Source organism: Camelus dromedarius, chromosome 16 (assembly GCF_036321535.1).
Source record: "Camelus dromedarius isolate mCamDro1 chromosome 16, mCamDro1.pat, whole genome shotgun sequence".
Taxonomy (NCBI): Eukaryota; Metazoa; Chordata; class Mammalia; order Artiodactyla; family Camelidae; genus Camelus; species Camelus dromedarius.
The window spans coordinates 41,933,303-41,952,908 of NC_087451.1; the positions used below are offsets into that span (position 1 = coordinate 41,933,303).

At 43.4% G+C, this 19,606-nt stretch overlaps 1 protein-coding gene across 1 annotated transcript; it reads left to right on the forward strand.

Annotated features, from left to right (window-relative positions):
• The first annotated feature begins 303 nt into the window (after nt 1–303).
• Nucleotides 304–19,115, forward strand: GOSR2 (golgi SNAP receptor complex member 2). The gene is made up of 6 exons (XM_010981760.3): nt 304–420; nt 7,537–7,601; nt 9,078–9,186; nt 10,285–10,417; nt 12,838–12,978; nt 16,093–19,115. Exons 1-6 carry the CDS (start codon nt 392–394, stop codon nt 16,252–16,254), a joined length of 639 nt encoding a protein of 212 aa, XP_010980062.1. The 5' UTR covers nt 304–391; the 3' UTR covers nt 16,255–19,115.
• The last annotated feature ends 491 nt before the right edge of the window (nt 19,116–19,606 follow it).

Sequence of the window (19,606 nt, forward strand, 5' to 3'; positions counted from 1 at the left end):
AGTTTAACTCGAAGTCAAGCAGGAACCCTCCTAACGTTCTCCAGCAGGGAAGAGCCTTCCATCGCGGGCCTCCAACCTTGCTCTGAGGACCCCACGTCAGTATTCTAAGACTGCCCTTGCCAATGCCTGACTCAATGCTGAAGACAGCCTCTTGCCAAAATCTATACTTCCTCGTCCCCTAAATGAGTCAGAACCTCTGAATACACTTATCCTTCTTCTCTAGGCCTCTTTTCTCGTTTCCCTTCTTCTTTCTCTCAGCCACCACCAGTCGGGCGCGCGTTGAGGCAGCCCTAGCCGGCAGAGGAGGGAGGGTCCTGCGACCGGAAGCCGGAAGCGGGTTTGTGAATACGTGTTCCGAGGAAGCCAGAGCGGACCCGGCGGGGCCGGCAACATGGAGCCGCTGTACCAGCAAACACACAAGTGAGGGTCGCGTCGGGCATGGGCTGGGGCGAAGCCAGGCTGGGCGAGGCCTGCCCCCCGGGGCTGGGGCCTCGGGCATCTGCCAGTATGGAGGCTGAGTCCTTCCGCTCGGGCGCTGCCGTGGGGGCAGCTCGGAAGTGCTTAATCTCTGGCGGGATGTCGAGGTTAACGGCAATCAGAGGGTCCGGCCTGATGCCTGAGGACATTGGACCGAATGCCTCCTGGAATCTTCGAGGCCGTGACTACCAGCTGGGTAGACTAGGTGATGGGAAAGTCGCACCTACAGGTTATAATACTTTGTTTAGAAGCTGCCACCTGTGTGGTCCGGGGTGGTAGAGCTGGTTGGGGAGTCAGGGCCCCTGCACACAGGAGTTTACAATTTAGTGAGTCGAGGCACGTACAAAAAAGGATTTGACATGTGTGGTACGATGGGATAGAAGGTAAATTAGCAGTACAAACAGGATCTCCTTAAGCAGTTTAGAAGGATTCATCACTGGGTTAAGGTCGTCAGACAAAGTTTAATCAATAGCTCACAGCTTCTGTATGATGTCAGTCTACTCTTGATTGACCCACATTTTGTTGCTGCTACACTGTGATTTTTTTCTTTTATTCTGATTTTGGTTTATACTTAAGACAATGTTTTTATTATACAAAGAAATCGCTTTACGGATAGCGTTCAGTATTATTACAGTACTTGGTATTCATATCTGGTTACAGATTACCTTTAAGGAAATTGAATTTTGGTTTAGCATCTCATAACTTAAATTTCATGGTAGTATCCTTTATTCATATTGTCCTGAATTTTTGGAACTTGGTGTGATATGGAAATAGGGTTATATCTATTCTGTTTGGATTTTTATGATTTATTTTTTATTGTGGTAAAACATACATAACAGAAAATTTACCATTTAAAAGTTAATCATTTAATTTTTATTTAAGTTACCATTATCACTTAATTTACCATTTAAAATTATAATCATTTCTAAGTGTTCAGTTCAGTGACATCAAGTAGTTTCACAATGTTGTGTAACCATCAACATTATCCATATTCAGAACTTTTTCATTATCCCAAACAGAAACTCATGCCCATTAAGCAGTACCTTCCCATTCCTCCCCAAGTCCCTGATAACCTCCGTTCTACTTTGTCTCTGAATTTGCCTATTCTAGATATCTCATATAAGTAGAATAATACAGTATTTGCCCTTTTGTGTCTGGCTTATTTCACTTAACATTATGTTTCCAAGGTTCATCTACGTCATAGCATGTATCAGGATATCATCCCTTTTTATGGTTGAGTAATATCCTTTTGTGGATATACACACATACCACGTTTTGTTATCTTTTCATCTATTGAAGGACACTTGGGTTGCTTCCACGTTTTGGCTGTTGTGAATAATGCCACTAAGAATATTGGTGTACAAATATCTGAGTCTCTGTTTTCAATTTTTTGGAGTGTATACCTATACCTATTCTATTTTAACAACTTCCAAGTTTATGCTGTAGTTTTGTGCTGATGAAAACACTTAAACACACCCCCAGAACGTGGAGAAGAAATAAAATGGGGACCTGCCTCCCTAATGAATTCACAACTAAAGGAGTACTTTGAAGCATTAGAATGAAAAGATAATGATCCTCTTATTTCATTTTCTAAGTTTATGTTTCATTTTCATTTCTTTAAGTTACTATTTCACTTTCTACTTTTCTTTCTTTTGCTTTATTGATGAAGTGTTTGGTCTGGGCAGGTGAAAATATAGAGCCTATTCTGTAATAGTATTGAAATGACAAAATTGGTCTTACACTGGGGTACCCTATTCTCATAAAAATTATGCTCGTGTTACTAAGAAAGGGCAGATCTTTTACAATAGCAAAGCACAGTGGACTGAGTAGTGCTTTGAAGTTAATCTGTGATGTACAGTCTCATCTGGTTAGTTAATTTGGTTAAAGGATGTTGCTAAGGAGGCTGTGACCCAGTTTAGTCTTAAGAATAATTTTGTTCACAGAGTCAGCCTATTATTAGTGCAGCAGGTAGCTGATCACAGAGTAAACTAGGTAGCTCAGTTCCATGTAAACTTAGAGGAGGAATACTAAATGGTGTCCCAAACAATTTTGTGGACTGTAAATGAACTCCTTACCTCTGCAGGCCTCAAATGACCTACACTCAGACTCTGTAGACCCTTGGGCTCTATAGCAGGGCTCACCAGCTTTTTCTATCAAGAGCCAGGTAGTAAATATTTTAGGCCTTGCGGGCCATACGGTCTCTGTGGCAGCTACTCAGTGCTGCCATTGCAGTGTGAAAGCAGCCATAAGATGATATTTAAACAAATAGATGTGACTGTATTCCAATAAAACCTTTTTTTAAACAAAAACAGAGTGGGCCAGATTTAGCCAACCACTGTTAGACCCTTTACTATACAGTTGCTCAGTCATTCAGTGAATATTTATTGAGCACCTACTATATGTCAGGCACCATTCCCGGTGCAGACGGTACAGCCCTGCCCTCAGGGATTTTACCTCATTCCATGCTGCAGTATATTCTGATATGCCTCCTTTCCCCTCAAGGACTAAACCAGAACTCAGAATTCTGGTTCTAGACTGCTTCACCTTGTTTTCCTCATGTATGAAATAAAAGCTTGGGGCTGATTAAACTGTAAGGCTTCTTTCAGTGATTGTCTTTAAAAGGAAACACGGAATTCTGTGCACATCAGCAGTTCACTTTTGCAATTGCAGAAATTAATGATTATAGCTGAACTGACACAATAGTAATGGGACATCTTAATTTTACTGGAACTTTGAACCCAACTTGTAGTTATCTCTTGCCATGTTCCTGAAAGTACATTGGAATTACGTCAACATTTTAAAGTTACGTATCCTGAAAACTCCTGAACTACCTGAGTAATGAATGAAAAAAGAAAGATGAAAAACAGTAAACATTTTACACTTAAACAACACTGCATTAGGATGAACTTTATAGAGGAGCTAATAGCCAAGCTTCTATTTTTGAGATCCTAGTGCTTGTAAAGGTGCCCATATTTGTCCAGGATCATTCAGTGTCCCAGACCTTTTTATCACTAGAGATTCTTATTCAATAGGTTTGGGGCACAAGCAGCTCTATTTTTAACAAGCTCTCCAGGTGATTTTGATGAACAGCTGGGTTTAAAAACTATTACCTTATCTCAAGACCAGTTTTTCCTTTTTTTGATTTTGCCTTCTGATGAGAGGCTAAATATAGTAGAGGCAAAGTGGGTGAGGCGAAAATGCCCAGATGGTTCCCACTACTTTTAAGTAAAGTAAAAACAACAAACTTCTGTATGATTCTATAGGAGTTGCACGGCAATTTCATATTGCATTTGGATCTACAACCCTTTAAATAATTGTGATTATCAGTACTTTGTTTTATAGTTGAGGAGACTGAGGCACCAGGGAGTTAAGTGACTTGTTCAGTGTCCCTCAGCTACTACAATAGTGGAACTAGAACTTCAGCGCAGATCTTTTAATTCCAAAACCCTGCCCCTGCTCCAGCTGGTCAGAGGCAGCACGGATGCAAAGTGGGTGTATATGAGGGGGTGGGGATGGGAGCAGTAGTTCCATGGACTTTTAAAAAGCAGTTCTGTTTTAGAATTCTTCCTAGATCTTCTGCAGACTTTTTTTTTTTTTTTTTTTTTCAAATCAGCAGCAGTGATTCTTGCTTACTTGCTGCTCAGTCTCTGGTTGATTGTGTTTTCACCATTGACCCCACACTAGGCAGGGCTAGGACTTCTGATTTCTAGGGTCTACGCTGTCAGGTTATACTTGTGTATCAACTGTTCCTTATTGACTTCAAGTGTGTTGTCTGAATTCCTAATTCAGTATAAAACAGATTTGCCACTTGGTATATGGTAGTTCCCACCATGCCATTCATACTTGCTCTGCTGTTTTGCATTTATTTCCTCTTGGGCATGAAATGTAGAGATTGGAATCACTTTTTTAGCTATATCTTTTCCAGTTCATTCAGAGCAAATAGAGATTGGATGTAAGTCAATAATGTTTCCCTGCAATTTAAAGGTTATCTATTTTAGCTTAGAAAATAGTAAAAGCCAGTTGAAGAGTGTTCATAGGGTTTTGTGGGTATTGGCATCATCTCTCCTGCTGTCCTCACGGAATTTAAGAATTGAAAGGGACCGGCAAGATCTGGCATTCCAACTCACTTTGGTCAGGAAGACCCTTTAGAAGACCCAAGGCAGTTCATATACCCTGTGTTTAAACACGGAACTCTTTGTTTCCTTTTCTTGAAGAGACGGTTGAGAATTGTTCATGTTTTTTCCCCTGTGTTGAGCTGAAATCTGTCATCTTGAAATTTGCACCTTTTGGTTCTGGGTCTCCCTTAAGGAGCAGCACCAGAGAGCAGGCCCACTCCTTTCCTATATCTCATCTGTAGATATTTGAAGAGCACCAGCTGCCCCCTTTTAGTTTAGTTTTGTTTCTTCTTATCTTTTCTCAGAGGATTATTATCACTAGCTCTTTTGACCATTCTTCATAACTTGACTTCTTTCCTAGTCATCCTGTTCATCCTGTTTATTGGGGAAACCTTTAATTGGTAGGGTACCTTTAGCAGATGGCTCCCAAAATTGAATGCCATTCTATAATTGTGTATTTGACCTTTTTTTTTTTTAATCTCAAGTCAGAATGCTTCTTATCCCTGACAAATTTCGTCATACTACTTTAGCCTAAATGAAAAATGTTAATATTTGCTTTATGGCACAATCACACTAACAATTCACTAGAGCACAGAATCATGTGCAAATTTCATAATCATCAGTTGATTTTTGAAAAATATTGACTAAAACACAGAGCCAAAGGCAGTCCTGTAGTAGAACCTGGAAGTCTTCCTCAGGATCCCTTGGGTACCATTGTTTTGCCTGCCATGAATCCCTCATCCTTAAAGTTTAAAATATTTGTCAATCTAATGGAAGAGATATGATGTCATTTTTATTTTGCATTTTCCTGAGTACTAGTAAAGTTGAGTGTCTCTTCATATATTCATTGACCATTTGGGTTTTATTTTCTGTCAGCTGTCCTTTGCCAGTTTTGAAAATTGCTTTGTTTGACTTTTCCTGTTGATCTGTAGCAGTTCTTTATATATTCTGGGTATTAGTCCTTTGTTATCTGCGGCAGTTATCTTCCAGTCTCTGCCTGTTGTTATTGTTGTTGTTGTCGTTGTTGTCGTTGTTGTTTAGTTGTGCCTTTGGTGTAAAAAGGCTTTTTGTTTTATTGTAGTCAGGTTTATCAGTCTTTTATTTTGTGATTTGTAGGGTTTTGGGGGGGTAGTTTCGGTTTTTGTCTTGTTTAAGGATACTTTTGTTAACTTGAAGTCATAATATGCACTCCTGTATTTTCTTCAGAAAGTTTCAAGTCTTGCTTTTTACATTTAGGCTTTAAACTATCTTGAGTTTATCTTTGTGTGTTACATGAGATGTGTTTTTTTATATGGATAACTAACTAAGCCATCAGCATTTATTGTAGTCCATTCTTTTCCCACCACCATTAGGAGTTTACGTCACTGCCCACATCCAGCCTTCAGTGTAGTCTTAATTCTCTTTCCTGTCATTTTGCTAGTCAATCTACTATAGCTGTTTCCACGGTTACCCTGATCCAGATGTTGGTTTGTTCAAGCTGCATTCCTACATCTGCCTCCATATCTCCACATGTCTCCATTCGAAAGGATTCGGACTTGCCTTCCTGAAGTCGCAGTTTGGTCTCTCAGGCTCTAGCAGTGATTTTGAGTTGCCTCTCAGGACTGTGGGTCTTGCCCAGGAGCACTCTGAGGTCATTAGAGCTGCCCTGGCTTCTGGGGCCATGGATCATGTTTAGAGGCCACAGGGAAGTCCTGGAAAAGACCAGAGGCAGGTTCAAACCAAATTTGGACTCCTGGCATGCATTAGTAAATTTGGGGTCACAGTTTGTGCTGCTCCTGGTGAAGAATGATTGCTGACTGTTCCCTCGAGGGTTGGAACTGATAGAACAGCTCACAGGAGTGAACTCTTTCATGTGGCTCTCACATGGAGAGACCAGAAGCACCAAGAGTCAGTTGTTGGGGCAGGATAAATAATATCCCAAGAACTGATCACAGAGGATGCTTGGAAGGGCTTCATTGAAGGTGATCATGGCCAAGCCCTGGGGAGACGCCAGAGAGGGCTCTGGGGCCTGATAATCAGAACCATGCCAGAGGTCCCAGGTACAGTATTGCGTTTCCAAATGAGATGGCAGTTGCCTCGTATTGCCAGGGCAGGCTGTTTACCAAACAGGAGATCCCTATCTTACAGAGCCTTCTTCTGATGGCTTCCTCCACTAATCTCCTCATCCCCTTCTCCCCTTCAGGCAGGCCAGCCTGCTGGTGCCCCACATGACATGCCTTACATGCCTTTTTGCATATCATTTTCTCTACCTCTTCCTTCACCAAAGCACATCTCCCTTCTTCAAAATGGTTCAGAACTGCTTTCGCCCACAGAGCTTCCCCCAGCCTACTCCTTTACTCACTTGCCTTCACTTAGCACTGCTGTGCGTAGCTCCTCAGCTTCCTTTTTGTTTACGCTTGTATGTGTTAGTGTTCTCTTAAATCTTCTTGGGACTTTTCGTGTCTATCTGGCTTGTCGTTCCTAATTACACTGTTTCTCAAGCACAAGGATTATATCTCTCTTGCCCTTTGATGCTCCCTAGTACAGACCAGTGCTTAGCACATTGGGTCAAAGAACAGAGAGTGCGATTGGCTGAGTCCTGATTGAGGTTTATCACTTGGTGTGTGACCTTGAATGAGTTACATAACCTTTGTGGGCTTCAGTTGTCTTATTTACAAAATGAGGATGATAATAGTACTTTCCTCATAGGGTTATTGACTTAGCAGAATGTCTCAGTGGTAAGCACTACTAAATGCTTCCTGTCAGGATTATTATTAATATTAATGTTAAAATATTAGAAACCCTGCCAAAACATGTGACCTAAAGTGCCACATACAAATTTTACAGTTCAGCGATGCTGTCAATTTGAATCAGTTAGATGTTGGCATTAGAAAAATTGTCTTTCCTGACTGAAGCACTGTTGATTACTCCTGTCTCACTCATTTCCTCCCTCTTCCTTTGATAGGCAGGTCCACGAGATCCAGTCTCACATGGGACGCCTGGAGACGGCAGACAAGCAGTCTCTGCACTGTGAGTAATTAACTATGGAGACCAGAGTCCTTTCTCTGATGACACGGTGCTAATGGGCTGGGTTTCCTGACTGCATTTCTGCCTCAGGGGCTTCATGATTCAGCGTGGAATGAGTTCTGTTGTTAGGGTGGACAGAAAAACCCTATGGCAAAGTCACTGATTTCCCTGATTCTGCCCTTTGGAATCCTGCAAGTCTTATCCCCCATTACCCCTCCACTCAACCTGACATGGCCCTATGGGAATGGAAGTACTTTCCTCCATCTGTCTTAATCTAATTACCTAGTCCTTAGAGGAATGTAGTCCATAAAAATTCAGAGATGTTTAACTGGAATTGGTCATTTCTTCTGAGCTGAGAACTGTGGCTTTTTAGGAGGATTATTCAGAAACGAACAGCAATATTAATTAGTTTAGTTCCCACACCATGGATTCTTTTGAGCAGAGTGCTGCTTTTTGCATGTTAGTTTCTTCTCTTGTAGGAGGAAAGGTCCCTTCTCTGAGTCGGCCCCACAGGCTTTACTGGCCCCCACCCCCCGTGGAAGCTGTCTTCTCTCAGCCCTTGACGGTCACGTGCCCATTTCTTCAGTTTTCTCCTGTCTCCTTTCTGCAGCTCCAAAAGCACCTCTTCTCTTGGTTCTGTGCCCCACCTTGTTCTGAACTGTATTTGTTAGCTGTCAGCTACCTAGGAAGGTGACATGTCCCATCTCTACTGTCATTTCTTTATTGGGCAAGAGGCAATCTGGATGCCTTTTTTTTTGTGCCCAGTTTAGCTTGGATCCATTGACTTTGTGTGCCTTCCCAGCAGTCTCATGATTAGAAATGGAAAAGAGGTCATTTTGACTGTTTATCAAAAGGGTTAAGGAAAATGCTGTATTTATCATATCTGTACCTCTATGGATTCTTTCCTGGGTTTTTCCTATTGATATTTGGTCTATTTTGAGGACTCCAACATCAGTCTACCCATTCTTAAGGGAACTCTTCCTGTGGTTCACATACTAATCTTCCCCTTTGCGCCTTTTTTTTTAAACCTCATGTTTTGTAGGGAGTTCAGTTGGCAGCTTTTTTAACCAGATATTTATAACCCATATCTGAGAATACTCTCAAAGGAAAAGAGACCACATTCTGTGTCAGAAAATACCGCATTTCACTTAAAATATTTATTTGGACAATCTTTAAGTGTTCATTTTATTTTCTAAAGGCAGGAGATTTATTTCAACAGGTTTATCTTCAGCTTCTTAAAAAATTGGCATTGTTATAGCACTGGCAGCTCTAAATATATTTTTTTGAAACAGTGTTTACAAAGTCACTTAGTATAATTTGAATTTTTCTCCATCATCATTAGCGTGTGCATTTTTCTTCTTTTGAAATACATATTTTTGAGTTTATTGGATATGGGAAAAAAGGTATGTTTGATTTGTCATTCTAACTTAAGTCCACTATCTCTTTTCCAGCAATTATTCTTTTTTCTCTTTTGTGCAGTAGTAGAAAACGAAATCCAAGCAAGCTTAGACCAGATATTCATCCATCTAGAGCGCCTGGAGATTTTGTCCAGCAAGGAGCCCCCTAACAAAAGACAGAATGCCAAACTGTGAGTGTTCTGACACCCCAGGCCTATCACATCAGGCCTTTCTCCCAGCAAGGCCATCAAATATTCTGAAAATCCATTTACACATTGAAAAACTGAGACTATGCAAAGATAAAGTCTATAAAGAGCATAATTCTGTTTGAGTGATACTCCCTCAGAATAAAAAGCCTGTGCTGTATAACACAGGGAATATAGCTAATATTTTGTTTTATTATTTTTTAATGGAGGTACTGAGGATTGAACTCAGGACCTTGTGCATGCTAACATGCGCTCTACCACTGAGCTATACCCACCCCCTGCCAATATTTTATAATAACTGTAAATGGGGTATGACCTTTAAAAATTGTAAATCACCATATTGTACACCATATTGTATATGATACCGTACATCAACTATACTTCAATTTTTAAGAAAAAAATAAATAGCCTCTGATGTTAGTGGCTCAGAAGACTTGTGTCTTCTCATTGGCGTCATTTTGAAATTTTGCCCCCAGACCTGTTTTTCTGACCAGACCCATGGCTGCTTGAAACCTAATGCTGCTAGGGAATTTCACTCTCTTTGGTTCCCACTGCATTCTTTGGTTGAAGTATCTTGCTCTTAATCACCTTAGTCAATCTATTTTTAATGAAATACTGATCTAATGTTTGATACACCCCCATGAAATTAAAATGAAAGCACTCTCACCACGTCCACTCCAGCCCCTGCTCCCAAAAGTTTTATGAAACTTCGTTGATGCTTTACTCCAAAGATGCCCTTGGGCTTCTTCCAGGAGAGTGAAATAATCCCTAGAAGGTCAGGAAGAGGTCATCGAACCTGCTTCCTGTCACCTGTTCCCTGTCATGCATCCAGAATCAGAGACCAGCAGATATTTAAGTAAAGCTGCTGGAATCTCATGTGCTACAACCCTGCTTTAACCGCAAGCTACTTCTTTACTTTCAACATCGTTGATCAAAATCAGATTATTTGGCAGGGGCAGGGGTGGATAGCATGGAGTAGTGTAGGGGGAAGTAAGGAAATGTCTTCTTTCCTGTTACAAAGTCTGGCTGCCTTCAGTTTTGCTGCTCTGGGCTCCTGGAATTTAATCTCTCTATCAATTCCAGTCGTGTTGACCAGTTAAAGTATGATGTCCAGCACCTGCAGACTGCTCTCAGAAACTTCCAGCATCGGCGATACACAAGGGAACAGCAGGAGAGACAGCGAGAGGAGCTTCTGTCTCGCACCTTCACCACTAACGTAAGCCAGGTGCCCGGGCAGGGTCTGCAGGAACTTGACAGCTTGTTGGAGCTGGAGCTCAGGTCTCTGAGCATTGTCTGTTTAGGGGGTGTCGGAAGCAGACTGATCAGGCAGGAGGAGACCAACTGGGAGTGACAGTGGACTTTGTGTGTTGCTGCAGAGACTAGACCTAAACAGGGGATCTCTTTCTCTGACAGAGAAACCTGAAGAGGAAGCCATTCAGTTGAAGGAATGGGCAGAGGTGCAAATTACCTGGTTTGACTGGTCCGATGCAGAGAGGTGGAAGTTCACATGGTGGAAGCGTTTTTCTGACCAGATCGAGACAGATGATTAGAACTTAGACTGTTTTTAGTGAGGGCAGCATTTCAAAGCTGCCTTCAGGCAGTTGCCATTGTGCTGTGTATGTGTGTGGTTCCAGCGCCAGATGCATTAAAATGTTTTTACTCTAGTCTGAGCAGCATTTGGAGGAATTTGTTAACAGATACTTCGTTTTAGAGGGATTGCTTGACTTGAGCCCATTTGAAAGTGTCCTGCTGGTTTGCACGTTTCGTTTCTTAGAGCATCAGCGTCCTGTCCTTAGATTTCAGTAGGATTATTTCCTGCACGTGGCTGTAGAACATACTGGCCTTTTCTGTGTCCTGTATAATATATTCTACCAGATTAGGTAGGTTTTAGGGGTTTTTTGTTGTTGTTTAATTGTTTTGTTTTTACAGAGTTTATATTTTGTAAAGAGATGTTAGCTTTCTAAGTCTGCCATCAGAATTCAAATCACTTCCCGCTTTGCAGATGTTTAACTCTCTTTGCTGTGTCCACACTCGCAGTAAATTTCCCCAAGAGCTTCAGAATATGCCTGCATAGTTTTGGTTTCTTTAGCGTGAGCAGTCAAGTAATGATGATTAACAGTTGAGAGGTGTAATGAGGATGTGTTGGTGGTAGAGTGGTAAGCATAGCCACCTTTCAAAAGTGTGAGGCACCATACAACACACTAAAAGGTGTTGTGTGGGCTTTTGGTAGTTGTGACATTGGGCATTCAGGCCTTTTTTAGGCCAGGGATGATCACCCAGAATTACTCTGTTTTTTACCAGCCTGGTGTGATGCTGTGCATACAGTGGGCCCTTAATAAAAACTGACTGAATGATCTTCTTCCTGGTCATTCCACGATCTGGAGCTATAAGACATTTTTCTGAGAGATATAGCCCCTCAGTGGTACCCTTTCAGATGGGAGAGTAGGGGGGATTTGTATATAAAATGTGTTCCATAAACGTTTGTCAAATCAATGAAAAGAAGTCTTTAGTTGATTCATTCAAACACTGGAGTCTTGACCCAGTGATCATCTGCTTATGCAGAATGCTGTTTAAGGTCCTGAGAGTAAAGCGTGTTTAAATGAAAAAAACAAGACTCCTCCCTGTGAGAAACTCCCATGTTAGCAGGAGGGATTGAAAATGTATACATGGAACATGATTCTGAACTTGAGTAGCAAAGAAAAGGTGGTTTAACCTCTTCGTGATGATGGAAAAACAGTGCAGCTTGGCAGGAGAGTTTGTGATGTCTGGAGGAAGGAAAAAGGACAGTACTGTGGCTGGTCGTGACCTGCTTCAGCGTCCTTTCCACTTGCAGTGTGAAAATGGAGCCCTGGGGTCGGCCTTGGTGTTTCTTCCTACCGGATGGTTAATAGAGGGCAGGCTCTACGCTCAGCAGTGGGACTCATGCCACTTACCAACTCTGCCTGGTCCTGGACAACTCACTCCACCTCTGGGCTTCAGTTTCTTCATCTAACATGGGGATACTATCATAATTTCTGCATAAAGTTAGAATGAGGATTAAGTGAGCTTAGGGTGGAGAGCACGCAATGTGGAAAGCACCTGATCGAGATTAGTTTTTTCTTGCTTCATTTCTTTACAGACTTTTCTTCTCTGCTCAGGTGTAATAGTCCAGTCCTGAACACTGTTAGGCCTTTAATAGAAAACCGGGTCTCTTCTCTCCTCAGTCTCAGTCTAATCAGAGGGAAAAGCTGTGGATAAAATAGCCAGAGGACAAAGGCAAACACGTAATACTACCTTGGGGAGAAGCCAAGTAAAGGAGCATTTGGAACAAGCTGGGTTAGCGAGTAGTCAGGGAAAGTCTCTAGGAGAAGCCCAGCGAGGTGGGAATTCAGAGGCAGGGGTGAACAAGACTTGTGTAGTGGAACTCGTTCAGAGAGTGATAAACCTGAGGAGAGCGCCTCTTCCCCTAAGTGAACAGAGGCCACCCCAGATCTTTGCTTTGCTTTTTCATCTCCATTAGGTTCCTCAGATTCCTGCCCATTCCCTCTGTCTGTTCTTCTGACTTGGCCTTGGCCACAAAGCAGAGCAGTCAGGTGGTGGGAGCCCAGGAGCTGATCGGGAAGCCAAGTTAATCAAGTGCCTGCGTTTCTTTCACAGGACTCTGACACCACCATACCAATGGATGAATCACTGCAGTTTAACTCCTCCCTCCAGAAAGTTCACCATGGCATGGATGACCTCATTGGAGGCGGGCACAGTATCCTGGACGGACTGAGGGCCCAGAGACTGACCTTGAAGGTGGGGGCTCTTTGGGGGACAGGGGGAGGGCCTTTTGTTTTGGCCTTATCCAGCAGTTTGGGACCTGCCTTTACATTTTGATCACAAATCCCTAAATTGTGATATTGTGGTGGTGAGACAGAGCCTTTGAGTTTGGGATCTCCTTTCTGTTGGAATTGAATTATTGTGAGTCCAAAAGTAATCCAATTCCCTTTGCCAGGAGATATTTCTCGTGCTTGCAGTGAATCATAATGTGGCATGTCTTGGTATCCAGGTCTTTTTCATTTTCCAAACTTAAGAAAGTGACTGCTGCAACGAGAGGAAGCAGTAATGGACTGAGAAATTCTGTTATAGACTCTGCTCTAGTCAGAAGGAAGACACGGCTGTCATTGGCCTCTCACTCTCTGTGTGGCCTCTGCAGTGGACTCCCTTGTAACTGAGACCTTTTTGTACTGCAGTTACTGAAGCCCCCGTGGGCTGGGGGTCTTAGGGCCACCCTGGTTGACCAGCAGCACATAGCTTCCAGAGCATGTGCTGCTGATCCCCAGTGACTCTTTCCTCCGTTTAGTCACAGGTATTCCTAGAAGCCCTGCCCGTTGGCTGGGACTCAGACCTCCTGGGAGTGGTTTACAGAAACATTACACAGCCTCTGATGTCAGTCGTGATGTTTCAGCCTCAGCCCTTTTCCTGTATCAACCCTGATGGATAGTGGGGTGTGGGCTATGCCTATTGTCAGGGTGTGGCCCCCTGTGAATGATGCACTCCCAGCCACTGAGCTGTGAGAAACAGTCACTCGGAAGCATGAGCTTTATCTTGGTTTTTGTTGGCCCACGTTGAGCCTGTCAGCTCCACAGGACTTCAGTCCATTTCTGAGCAGCCCCTGCCGTCTCTGCCGGGGAGAAGGTCAGGCGAGCCACGAGCAATGCTCATCTCTTGCTGATGGCTGCGGTGCTTCAGGTGGTCTGGAAGCATGCTCTCCGGCAGCGTCGTGGGTGCCCCCCTTTCAGAAGAGTCATCTGTAGTAATCTAAACTGATACACGATGATCAGTCCTTCCTTTAGAAAACTACTGGCCTCCTTCCCATATCTCAGAAAAACAATAAAACCCTTTCAGGACAAGACTCATGTCACACTCATGTCAGCCCAGTGGAAGTCAGAGCTTACTGTTAAAGCTGATGTCAGCTTCTTGCCGAAGTATGGTATCCCTGAGGAGTCTGAGCAACTTCTGCCCCAACCCTGTCCCCAGAAGGACAGCACGGGAAAGCCTGGCGGGCAGTTGGAGTGGGAACAGATAGTTTCTAATTCCATTTCCTCTGCACACCTCCTGCCTGTCTTTTGTCTGTTGATTCCCTCCACCTGCCTCCCACCCCACTTCTGTCCAGGAAGTTTCTGTGTAAACCATTTGAAAGGAGACTAGGAGGGAGCATGAAGGAGCTGAGCCTTGATTTGGGGAAATTTGTGGTTGAAAATGAATACGTGTTTCAAAATTTGTTAGTTTTCAGGTGATTTTAGAAGCTTGCTAACTTGAACTTCATAAGGTGAAGAAATAGTCTGGACTTTCAGAGCTAAGCAGACTCTTCAGCAAGAATATAATTTTTATCATCACTGTTGTAGGAAAAACGTGTCTTAGGTCTCCTCCAGTAGAAATAAAGTTTGACTTGAGAGATCTCGCTTGATGAGGCTTGATAATCATCATCAGGGCAGAACATGGGTCTTGAACTCCTGTCCACGATGCCTGGAGTTGTTCTCACTTCTCTTGCCTCTTCTCTCAGTTGCTCATTACTTTGTTGTTCATTTAAAAGATGGATATGAGGCGTTAGGTTAGATGCCATCGTACAAATGCAGTTGGTGATGTGTGTGTAAGCTGGGGTCTGGCCAGCATTTGTTTATGTTTATTATTTCGTAAGAAATGGAATGTGCTTAAAAATGAAAATAAGAAAGCCCAGAGGAAAGGCAGCCTGTATGGTTTCAGCTACTGGTTTAGGAATAAATGCCCTTTTTTTTGGATGGTAGATGGTGACATTTATAATAAGGGGTTTTAGTTCATTGTGTTGGTGTCTGTTAGTTGTGTGTCTGTAGTTCCATCCTGCCCTCTTCAAATCGTCTCATAAACGTAGACACCGAGCCATATGTTGTCCTCTGTAGAATCCCTGAGGTTTCTCCTCTACAAAGTGCACAGGCTGATAGCAAGCATTTTAGAGCCAGGGAGCAAAGAGAAGTTTTTTTGATGTTGTCCTTTTTTTAAAACATATAATATTGTAATTGAAAAAATTTTATGGCAGTATGATGTACATACAGTGAAGTACACAAATCTTAATTATACAGTCATTGAATTTTGATAAATGCATACATAGCCTTTGTAACTCACACTGCTGTCAAGGCTTAGACCATCTTCATCACCCCTGAAAGGTCCCTGGTGCCGTTTCCTAGTCAGTCTACCCCTGCCTTTCCCCGCCAAGGCAACCACTGTTCTGATTTATTTCACCATATGTTAGTTTTGCCTGTTGTTGAACTTAGTGCATTCATATTACTGTTTTGTGTGTGACTGCTTCCTCTCGGGGATGTTTTCCAGACTCATTCACATTGCTACGTGCTGTAATCAGATCCTTTATACTGCCCAGCGTTGTATGTGTATCCCATTGTACATATACCATAAATTGTTCACTCATCCCCTGGTTGAGACACACCTGGATTATTCCCAGTTTGGGGATATTTGCCTATGTTTTCTTCTAGAAACTTTATTAATAGGTTTAGCTTTTAATTCTGTGACCTATCTTGAATTAATTTTTATCTGTAGTAGGAATCAAAGATCATTTTTTAACACATACATGTATATTATATATACTGACATATATGTGTGCGTATGTATGTGGTACATATATGTGATACTCATTATATAGCCTGTTGTTCTGGCACATTTGTAGAAAAGACTTTTCTTTCTCCTTTGCTTTGCTCTGGGACCTTGATCCAAAGGCCTTTGACCACATGAGAGTGACCTCTCTGCTTGCCACTGCTTTTTATGTGCTTTAGGCATGACCAAGAGACTGTTGGTGAAGCGCCATCTCATGATGACATTCACCCACCCGTGGCAACACGAGTTGATCTTTGTTTTTCTTTGTCTTCTTGTCTGCCCCAGGGGACTCAGAAGAAGATCCTTGACATTGCCAACATGCTGGGCTTGTCCAACACAGTGATGCGCCTCATTGAGAAGCGGGCTTTCCAGGACAAGTACTTTATGATCGGGGGGATGCTGCTCACCTGTGTGGTCATGTTCCTTGTGGTGCAGTACCTGACATGAGCCAGCCAAGCCCGGCGGCTGAACAGCGTTCCCACCGTGTGAGAGTGTGAGTGAGTGAGTGATTGTGCGCGAAAGAGAGAGGGGGACCTGAACGCCGCCCTTTGAAATGTATGCCCGTCTTAACTGTGAAGACCACTCAGAAGTAATTGTGATCTGCAACCTGGTGGGAGTTTCAGACCTGCTCTGTTTCTTGTGATAACTTGGAGGGGAAACTCATGCTACCAAGATGTGCGGCGCTTAGGAAATGAACCAAGTACCTGTTCTCTCTCTCTCTCTCTCTCACTCACCTGGGGAGAAGCTGATGTGAGGGAAAGGGGAAGAAAAGAGTGGTTTTGGTGGTTTTGCCCGCGTAGCTGATACATGCCGGGAAGGCTTTCACAGTGAGCTCGCGGACGGGGCTGCCCACCTTTGTTATGCTCCGGCCTTTCTGGCTCCTAATAGGTAGGCTGGAGCACAAGCAGAGAGGAGGGGCAAGGGGCCTTCTTTTCCTGCACCCATTCTAGTAGGTGGAGTCACATGCTCTTGCTACTAGCTCCACCCCACTCCCCGACACCCGCCCCAAAACGACATGCAGATAACTGACTGCTAACACTTGTCGTCCTTCCCCCGGAAGCAGCTACCTAGAGGAAACAGAGGCATTGGCGCTATTGCTGACACGAGTAAGATTTTCCACATTATAGTTGTTGGGTGTTTCTCCTTTCTAAAGTGAGGCCACTGTTACTCCCTGGGAGTGGTCAGTCTTGAAACTGAAGACCCTAGTCACCGATTTTTTTTTTTTTTTCAGTAGTTAGTAGAATGGTTGCCTTTTAAAGTTCCAAGACTGCAGCCCAGTGCCCATGCCCAGGCTTTGCTGGGCCTTAGCCCTTTAGAAAGCAGCTGTGGGCTAAGGTTAGTGATTTGTCTATTATAGTCGCTAGGTTTAGCATCTCTAATTCATAAGTGATTCTCTTCCCTTCTTAGAAATATATTAGCAACTGCTAGCCGAGCCTCCATTCTGCCTAGCCAGAATGGGCAGATGCCACCCTAGAGATGTCCCTGGTATGTTTGTCCTTGTAAGACTCCTGTTTTCAGGGACCAGGGCCTTTTTCCTTTTCTGACCAACCCTGAATTAAGGCTGTACCACTACCCAGGGTATTCTAGAATTTATTTTAAAGCCAGTCTGTTTAATGAGACTAATCTCTGAAAGTACCAGAAAGAACTGGTTAGCGTATGTGTTCATCTGTCACAGGCCCTACCAGCTCTAGGCTCCGTAGTCTCATGGCAAGACATAAATAATGCTCAGAATTTCCCAGAAGAACTGAAACCTGGTCAGTGTTAACCCCACCTTTGGTTTTCTTGCCCTGTGTGCTTCCTATCTTTGTTTCTTGTCATTTGGACTGTCTTCAGTCATCTTCCCCTTTTCTGTAGGTGTTCTCTTCCTCCTCCCTTACTTACCTCCCACCTGTTTCTGAAGCAGTGTTGGTCTTTTCAGGCACATCTGTCGCATAGATCCCTTTTGGGGAAATGTTTCTTGTCACAGATTTTTAACATATGTTTCCTGGGTACTGATCTCACACTTTTTGTGGGATCTCCATTGCTCCAAACCCTCTGGGCCAAAGAGGGGCCCTGGGTTTTCAAGGAAAGGGGAATCTATGACCCCTTCATAAAAGGATTGAGGGCCCTGCCAAAGTGAAAACTGGCCTAGTGAGTGGACAGAGGGAGGGGTTGAGGCTTTGACTTTGGGGAGGCCCAGTTTGAAATTGCTCTCACACCCAGCACCCCTGCCATCCCAGGGACCCAGCACAGTTCTCTTGGCAATCCATAAACTGAGTTTTTAAACTGCATGGTCTTGGCTCTGAGCCCGGGCATCTGCAATCCAGCCAGACCACGCACTTGGAAGATGATGTACAAGAAGCAGCTAAGCCATTTGGACTTGAACTCTGGGGAGGCAGAAGCTCTTCCGTCCCTCTGCCCTCTATTGGCTGATGTGACATCTATTTGTAATGTACATCAGTGTATTTCCACACCTGCCTTTGTAGTGATTGTTGGTCTTGATGAACCAGAAGTAAGGCCTCCCTTCCTGCTGTACCTTCAGAGCCATTCTCCCTACTTTGTAATAAAAATTGAGGAGGCAGTTTTGCAGATGTTTATCACCCGGAACTAAGGAACAGCGGCCACAGTATGTCTGGAGATGCTGGAACACTGAGAGCTCGTTTCATCATGTGATTGCCTTTGCTCTCACACGTCGGCTTTCAGGGCCCCAGGAGAAGCACACTTTGGCCTGTCGCGGCCCATCCTCAGAGTATAGGGAAAGAGCCAAGACCAGGGCAGGAGCACCATCTAGTGGAGTCGGGGTGGTACAGGAACTCATGGGAGCAGCCTCTGTGGCCTTGTACAGGAATTCGGTGTGCCTGTTGTGGTTTAAGGCAGGTGGGTTGTCAAGGAACTTGGGAATATCTCCATTCCGTGGACCTTTACTCCAGGTGTGACCACCTTAAGCCAAACTCAGACCAAGTAAGTAGGAGAGTCTTGATTTTATAGACGGCTTCACTGCCGGGTTTTTTCCTTAGTTCTTTGCCCTAATGAATTTAAATGGGTTTGACTCACAAATTTGGCTTTACACACTCACTGTTTTTGAAACACATCCATTGAATAAAGTTGCAGTTTATTTTATCTAGAAAATTATATTTTGTAAAGGAATTTGACATTCTTTGTTTTAACCCCTTTTTTAATATTTTTCAGGCCAGAGATTCCCAAACATTGCTCTGAGACCAGGGGTGGGGCTGGCTGCGTCAGAAGCAGCTGGGAAGCTTTTAAAAAATGACAGATTCCTTCAGTCTTCCTCAGAACTTTTGAATTAAAAAAATTTTTTAAGCTTTTAAGGTAATTCTGATGTGTCTCTTTTAGACAGAGGCTTTTGTCTTAATCAAAGATTATAACGTTTGAAAACATGCTGAACTAGCTCAGCATATGTGAGTAAAGAGCGAAACCTATCAAGTCCAAAATAAAGAAAGAAAGTTTGTATCTTATTCCAGAAAAGATTTGAGGAGACTTACAGGAAATAACTAAAACAGTGAAATATAAAGAAGTGAGGACCAAGAACAAGTCAGAGTAGAATGTCAATACCAAGAAAAGGACACTCAAGTGCAAGCCATGAAGCCCTGCAGAAATGCCCTGGGGAATCCCTACTGGGCTTGGAGCCCCGGGATCCAGGCAGAGAGAAGCATGACCTGTTCCGGTCTGACGGGGGAGGGGAGTGTCACGTCTGCTCTGAGGAGCGCCCAGGCCTGGACGACTGCTAGCTTGCCGGGGTCCCTTACTGAAAGTCAGGCCTGGTTATTTTCCCAGATTGCTCCTCTAATCTTCACAAACC

What these genes read in the sequence shown, in the direction of transcription:
- GOSR2 (XM_010981760.3), top strand. Translation starts at nt 392, where the DNA reads ATGGAGCCGCTGTACCAGCAAACACACAA. An exon ending in AGACAAGCAGTCTCTGCACT is followed by an intron (nt 7,602 to 9,077) that starts GTGAGTAATTAA and finishes TCTTTTGTGCAG; the next exon opens with TAGTAGAAAACGAAATCCAA. An exon ending in CCCAGAGACTGACCTTGAAG is followed by an intron (nt 12,979 to 16,092) that starts GTGGGGGCTCTT and finishes TGTCTGCCCCAG; the next exon opens with GGGACTCAGAAGAAGATCCT.